At 46.9% G+C, this 6,156-nt stretch overlaps 1 protein-coding gene across 1 annotated transcript in view; it reads left to right on the forward strand.

The window, feature by feature from the left end:
* Positions 1-6,156, forward strand: part of SBF1 (SET binding factor 1) — a 28,449-nt gene that overhangs the window by 21,757 nt on the left and 536 nt on the right. Inside the window, exons 37-38 of the mRNA XM_007453885.1 lie at positions 5,141-5,248; positions 5,344-5,555. Coding sequence (XP_007453947.1) covers positions 5,141-5,248; positions 5,344-5,555 — 320 coding nt within the window. The remainder of the gene's footprint in view (positions 1-5,140; positions 5,249-5,343; positions 5,556-6,156) is intronic.

The following is a 6,156-nucleotide window of genomic DNA, read 5'->3' on the forward strand; positions in this document are numbered from 1 at the left end:
GTTGGGTGTCTTTGGAGGGATATCTAAGCATCCTGAGCTTCTGCTTCTTTGTGGGGAAAGTGGGGAGGCTGATTGCTGCCTCTCAGGGAGGTGGTGAGGTGTAAACAAGCAGGTGAAAAGGTTTTGACAACCCAGCAGTGGCCCAGGCTGAAGGCACTGGCCACGCAGGGTTTGGGGGAGCCTGGGTCATGGTTTTGTGGGTGAAGGGGATCCACAAGCACAGAGGGCAGAGGACTGTCCTCTTCTCTCTGGTACTACTCGTGGTCTTGGCGTTGGTGTGCCTGGGCCAGCGTCTGTGTGGCGTGATATTGTCTGTAGTGCTTTCACTTCTGACTGGCCTGTGTCTTCACCGTTAACGGTGAGTTTCTGGCTGGTACTCAGCATGTGGTTAGGTGGTCTTCTTACCCATTTCTGTCTTTCATGGGACTTTTTTTTTTTTTTTGCTGCTTTCTTCCTTTTGTTATTTTTCCTGACAGTTGAGTATTACTTTTCCATGTTATCTACTTTGTGTGGCTTTTGAGCTGTATCTTTGTGTTATTTCTAGTGGTTGTCAGTGACTGCAGTCCCGTCTCAGCTGGGGTTGAATTGCACACCCCCCACGGGAACTGCCCGCTCCTGCCCTTCTGCCTTTGTCATCAGCCCTTTTACTTTTACCTGTGACATCAGCACAGAGCATGGGTTATGGTTGTTTTAAATGGTCAACTTTGTCTTAAAAAAATTAGGAAACAAGGAAAACGTCTTCTATTTGCTGTGCCCAGTGTTTTTCGTTCTCAAGTATAGATCGGGTATTGCATCATTTCCCTGTAGCCTGAAGAACTTAGTGTTTCTTGTAAAATCCAAATCTGCTAGTGACAGATTCCCTCAGCTTATTTTTTTTTTTTTACCTGAAAATGTCTTCATTTTCTTTCCTTTTTTTTTATTTTCACCATTTCTGTTCTTATTGCTTAGTTAATTTACAATGTTGTGTTAGTTTCAGGTGTAAAGCAAACTGACTCAGATATATATATATATATATATATATCTCCTTTTATAGAGTCTTTTCCATTATAGATTATTACAAGATGTTAACTGTGGTACCCTGTGCTATTCAGTAGATCCTTGCTGATTATCTGTTTTATACATAGTAGTGTGTATATGTTAATCCCGAACTCCTGATTTATCCCTCCCGCCATCCCCTTTGGTAACCATGAGTTTTAATTAATTAATTAATTAATTTGCTGCATCGGGTCTTAGTTGTGGCCCGCCGGCTTCTCTCTAGTTGTGGTGCGTGGGCTCCAGAGCACATGGGATCCAGAGCATGTGGGCTCTTTAGTTGTGGCCCATGGGCTTAGTTGCCTGACCAGGGATCGAACCTGCGCTCCCTGCATTGGAAGGCGGATTCTTAACCACTGGACCACCAGGGAAGCCCCCATAAGTTTGTTTCCTATGTCTGTGAGTTTATTTCCGTTTTGTAAATAAGTTGATTTATATCATATTTTTAGATTCCACATACGTGATATCATACGGTATTTGTCTTTTTCTGTCTGACTTAGTATGATAATCTCTAGGTCCATCCATGTTGCTGCACATGGCATTATTTCATTCTTTTTATGGCTGAGTAGTATTCCATTGTATAAATACACCACATCTTCTTTATCCATTCATCTGTTGCTTCTATGTCTTGGCTTTTGTGAATATTGCTGCTATGAACGTTGGAGGCGGGTGCATGTATCTTTTTGAATTAGAGATTTTGTTTTTTCTGGATATATGCCCAGGAGTGGAATTGCTGGGTCATATGGTAGTTCTATTTTTAGTTTTCTGAGGAACCTTCATACTGTTTTCCATAGTGGCTGCACCAGTTCATCTTCCCACCAGCAGTGTAGGAGGGTTCCCTTTTCTCCACTCCCTCTCAGCATTTATTACTTGTAGACATTTTTGTATGTACGTTTATTTATTTAATTTATTTATTTTGGCAGCATTGGATCTTTGTTGCTGTGCACGGGCTTTCTCTAGTTGCGGTGAGCGGGGGCTGCTCTCTGTTAGTGTGCGCGGGCTTCTCATTTGCGGTGGCTTCCCTTGTTGCGGAGCATGGGCTTTACGTGCATGGGCTTCAGCAGTTGTGGCGCGTGGGCTTCAGTAGTTGTGGCTCGCGGGCTCTAGAGCGCAGGCTCAGTAGTTGTGGTGCACGGGCTTAGTTGCTCCGTGGCATGTGGGATCTTCCCGGGCCAGGGATCGAACCCTTGTCCTCTGTTTTGGCAGGTGGATTCTTAACCACTGCCACCGGGGAAGTCCCTCCCCTGTAGACTTTTTAATGATGGACTTTCTCACTGGTGTGAGGTATACTGAGCATCTTTTCATGTGCCTGTTGGACATCTGTATGTCTTCTTTGGAGAAATGTCTATTTAGGTCTTCTCATTTTTTGATTGGGTTGTTTGTTTCTTTGATATTAAGCTGTGTGAGCTGTTTGTATATTTTGGAAATTAATCTCTTGTCCATAGCATTGTTTGCAAATATTTTCTCCCAGTCCATAGGCTGTCTTTTCATTTTGTTTATGGTTTCCTCTGCTGTGCAAAAAGCTTTTAAGTTTAATTAGGTCCCATTTGTTTATTTTTGTTATTATTTCTGTTATTCTAGGAGGTGGATCCAAAAAAATATTGCTGTGCTTTATGTCAAAGAGTGTTCTGCCTGCATTTCCCTCTGGGAGCTTTATAGTATCTGGTCTTATATTTAGATCTTTAATCCTTTTTTTTTTGGTGGTGCCATGCAGCTTGTGGGATCTTAGTTCCATGACCAGGGATTGGACCTATGCCCCCTGCAGTGGAAGTGCGGAGTCCTAAGCACTGGACTGCCAGGGGATTCCCTTTAATCCATTTTGAGTTTATTTTTGTATGTGGTGTTAGAGAATGTTCTGATTTCATTCTTTAGCACCTAGCACCACTTATTGAAGAAGCTGTTTTTTCTCCATTGTATATTCTTGCCTCCTTTGTTGTGGTTTAATTGACCATAGGTTCATGGGTTTATTTCTGGGCTCTCTATCCTGTTCTATTGATCTGTGTCTGTTTTTGTGCCGGTACCACACTGTTTTGATTATTGTAGCTTTGTAGTATATTCTGAAATCAGGGCACATGGTTCCTCCGGCTCTGTCCTTCCTCAAGATTGTTTTGGCTCTTCGGGGTCTTTTGTGTTTCCATACAAATTTAAAAATTTTTTGTTCTAGTTCTGTGAAAAAGGCCATTTGTAATTTAATAGGAATTGCATTGAATCTGTTGATTGTCTTGGGTAGTGTGGTCATTTAAACAGTATTGATTCTTCCAATCCAAGAACACAGTATATCTTTCCATCTGTTTGTGTCATCTTCAGTTTTGTTCATCAGCATCTTTTAGTTTTTGGAGTACAGGTCTTTTGCCGCCTTAGGTTTATTCCTAGGTATTTTATTCTTTCTGATGCAATGGTAAATGGGATTGTTTCTTTAATTTCTCTTTCTATGCCTTTATTTATTTTTTAAAGGAATATTTATTTATTTATTGCCACGTTGGGTCTTCGTTGCTGCGCTCGGGCTTTCTTTAGTTGCGGCGAGTGGGGGCTACTCTTTGATGCTGTGCATGGTCTTCTCATTGCAGTGGCTTCTCTTGCTGTGGAGCATGGGCTCTAGGTGCACGGGTTTCAGTAGTTGTGGCTCGCGGGCTCTAGGAGCACAGGCTCAGTAGTTGTGGCGCACAAGCTTAGTTGCTCCGCATCTATGCCTTTATTCTTTAAAGGGTGTTTTCTTTGGATGTAGAATGCTAGGTTGACAGCTTTTTATACTTGGCAGTTTAAAGATGTCGTTCCAGTGTTTTCTGCTTGTTGCATTGTTTCTGACTGAGTGTTGGTGCTCGTTTTTATCCTTGTAAACCGTGTGTAACATCACCCTTTTTTCCCCCTACCTTTACGGTTTTGCCTTCATCTTTAGTGTCGGCAGTTTGGCCATCACATGGTGTTTTTTGTGTGTTTGTTCTGCTTGGGGTTCTTTGAGCTTCTTAGATGTATGGGATGATAGTTTTAATCAAACTTAGTACATTTTAGGCCATCCTTTCTTTCTTTTTTTTTGTCTGTGCCCCGCGGCACGCGGGATCGTAGCTCCCCAACCAGGGATCGAACCCATGCCCCCTGTGTTGAAGCGCAGAGTCCCAACCACTGGACCGCCAAGGAAGTCCGTAGGCCATTATGTCTTTAAAAAGGTCTTCTGCATAATCTTGTCCCTTATTTCCTCTGGGACTTTTTTGCCCGATAGGTCACTGAGGCTGTATTTGGTTTTTTCCTCCAATCTTTCCTCTCTGTAGTTCATTTTTATGATTCCTGTTACATTGTTTTCAACTCTACTGCTCTTTTTTCTTATGTTTAATGTGCTCTTAAGCCTATTTAATGAATTTTCCACTTCAGATATTGTATTTTTCAGCTCTAGCGTTTCCATTTTTCTTTATAGTTTTTCTTTTCTGTAGAGATTCCCCACCTGCTCAACCGTTACGTCCATCTTTAAATCTTAAATGTATTTATAACAACTGTTTTGAACTTCTTGTATGCTAATTGAGTGTCTAGTTCATTTCTGGATCTGTTTCTTTTAACTTTTCCCCTGAGGATGCTTCTTATTTTCATGCCGTTCTGCTTGTCTAATAATTTTTTTTTAATTAAATTTATTTATTTTTGGCTGCCTTGGGTCTTTGTTGCTGCACACGGGCTTTCTCTGGTTGTGGTGAGCGGGGGCTACTCGTCGTCGCAGTGCGCAGGCTTCTCATTGCGGTGGCTTCTCGTTGCGGAGCATGGGCTCTAGGCTTGTGGGCTCTGGAGCGCAGGCTCAGTAGTTGCGGCGCACGGGCTTAGTTGCTCCGCGGCATGTGGGATCTTCCCGGACCAGGGCTCGAACCCGTGTCCCCTGCACTGGCAGGCGGGTTCTTAACCACTCTGCCAGCAGGGAAGTCCCTTGAGCATATTTTTGATGTCTCTTCAACTGTTGTCTCCAAATACTGATTCTGCCCAATCCCTCCCCCTTGCCGCCGCCCCCAGACGACAGTTACACGGTCATTAGATCTCCCTGTCTCCTCTCCTACGTCTTCCATCCTTTTGTCCTTTCGTGTTCTGGTCTGGGTATTTTTTTCTGCATGATCTCTCACTGATTCTCCTTCAGGAGCTGCAGCGGCTGGAGACAGAGCTGGGCCGACCCCCTGAGCGTTGGAAGGACGCCTGGGATCGGGTGAAAGCTGCCCAGCGCCTTGAAGGCCGGCAAGACGAACGTGTGAGCGGGGGTGGGTGTGGGGGGCTGGGGTGGGCTTGCTGCCAGGAGGAGGTGGAGGCCACCCCCCTGACACGGGCCCACCCTCCTGCCCCCAGGGCACCCCCAGCTCCCTGTTGGTGTCCAGTGTGCCCCACCACCGCCGCTCGCTGGGTGTGTACCTGCAGGAGGGACCCGTGGGCTCCACCCTGAGCCTCAGCCTGGACAGCGACCAGAGCAGTGGCTCAAGTGCGTCCGGTTCCCGCCAGGCAGCCCGCCGCAGCACCAGCACGCTGTACAGCCAGTTCCAGACAGCTGAGAGCGAGAACAGGTGCGAGAAGCAGCTCTCTCTGCACCACGGACACCTCTGGGCTACAGGGACTCGACTGGGGTCCCAGGCAGTTCTCAGATGGGTGCGGGCAGGTGCCTTTGGGGAGCGTCTAGTTATTTCTTAGGTGGACTGATTTGCCGGGGAGGCCATGATGGTGGCCTAAGCTGTGACCGTTGCTGGGGAGAAGCAGGTGGGCTTGGAAGGGTTTGGGATATAGAACTGGCGACCGCAGCCAGGCCACGGTGGCTGCGGAGGAGGAGAGGGACAGGGACCACGGGATACCTGTGAGGTTGGGGCAGCTTCCGGCAGAGGCTGGGGCCCGGCAGGCTGCATCCCAGCCTCTGGGCCTGGAGGGGCCACGTTGCCGCAGTCGCCTCCCCAGACCCGCCTGCTCCGTGTCAGGGGCCCCTGCTCTGCATGTAGGGCTGTTTCCCTGAGACCCTGAGGCTCCGGTGTGGGACCCTCCCAAGTGTCTGTGCTGTGACGGGCGTGAGGGGGTCCTTTCCGGGGACAACCCCAGGCTTCTTCGTGTTCCCTTGCCCAGTGCTCCGGGCTTGGGTCGGTTTGGGGACAGGGGCCTCGGTCTTGCTGCTGGGGCTGG

The sequence above is a fragment of the Lipotes vexillifer genome, unplaced genomic scaffold (genome assembly GCF_000442215.2).
Source record: "Lipotes vexillifer unplaced genomic scaffold, Lipotes_vexillifer_v1.1 scaffold382, whole genome shotgun sequence".
NCBI lineage: Eukaryota > Metazoa > Chordata > Mammalia > Artiodactyla > Lipotidae > Lipotes > Lipotes vexillifer.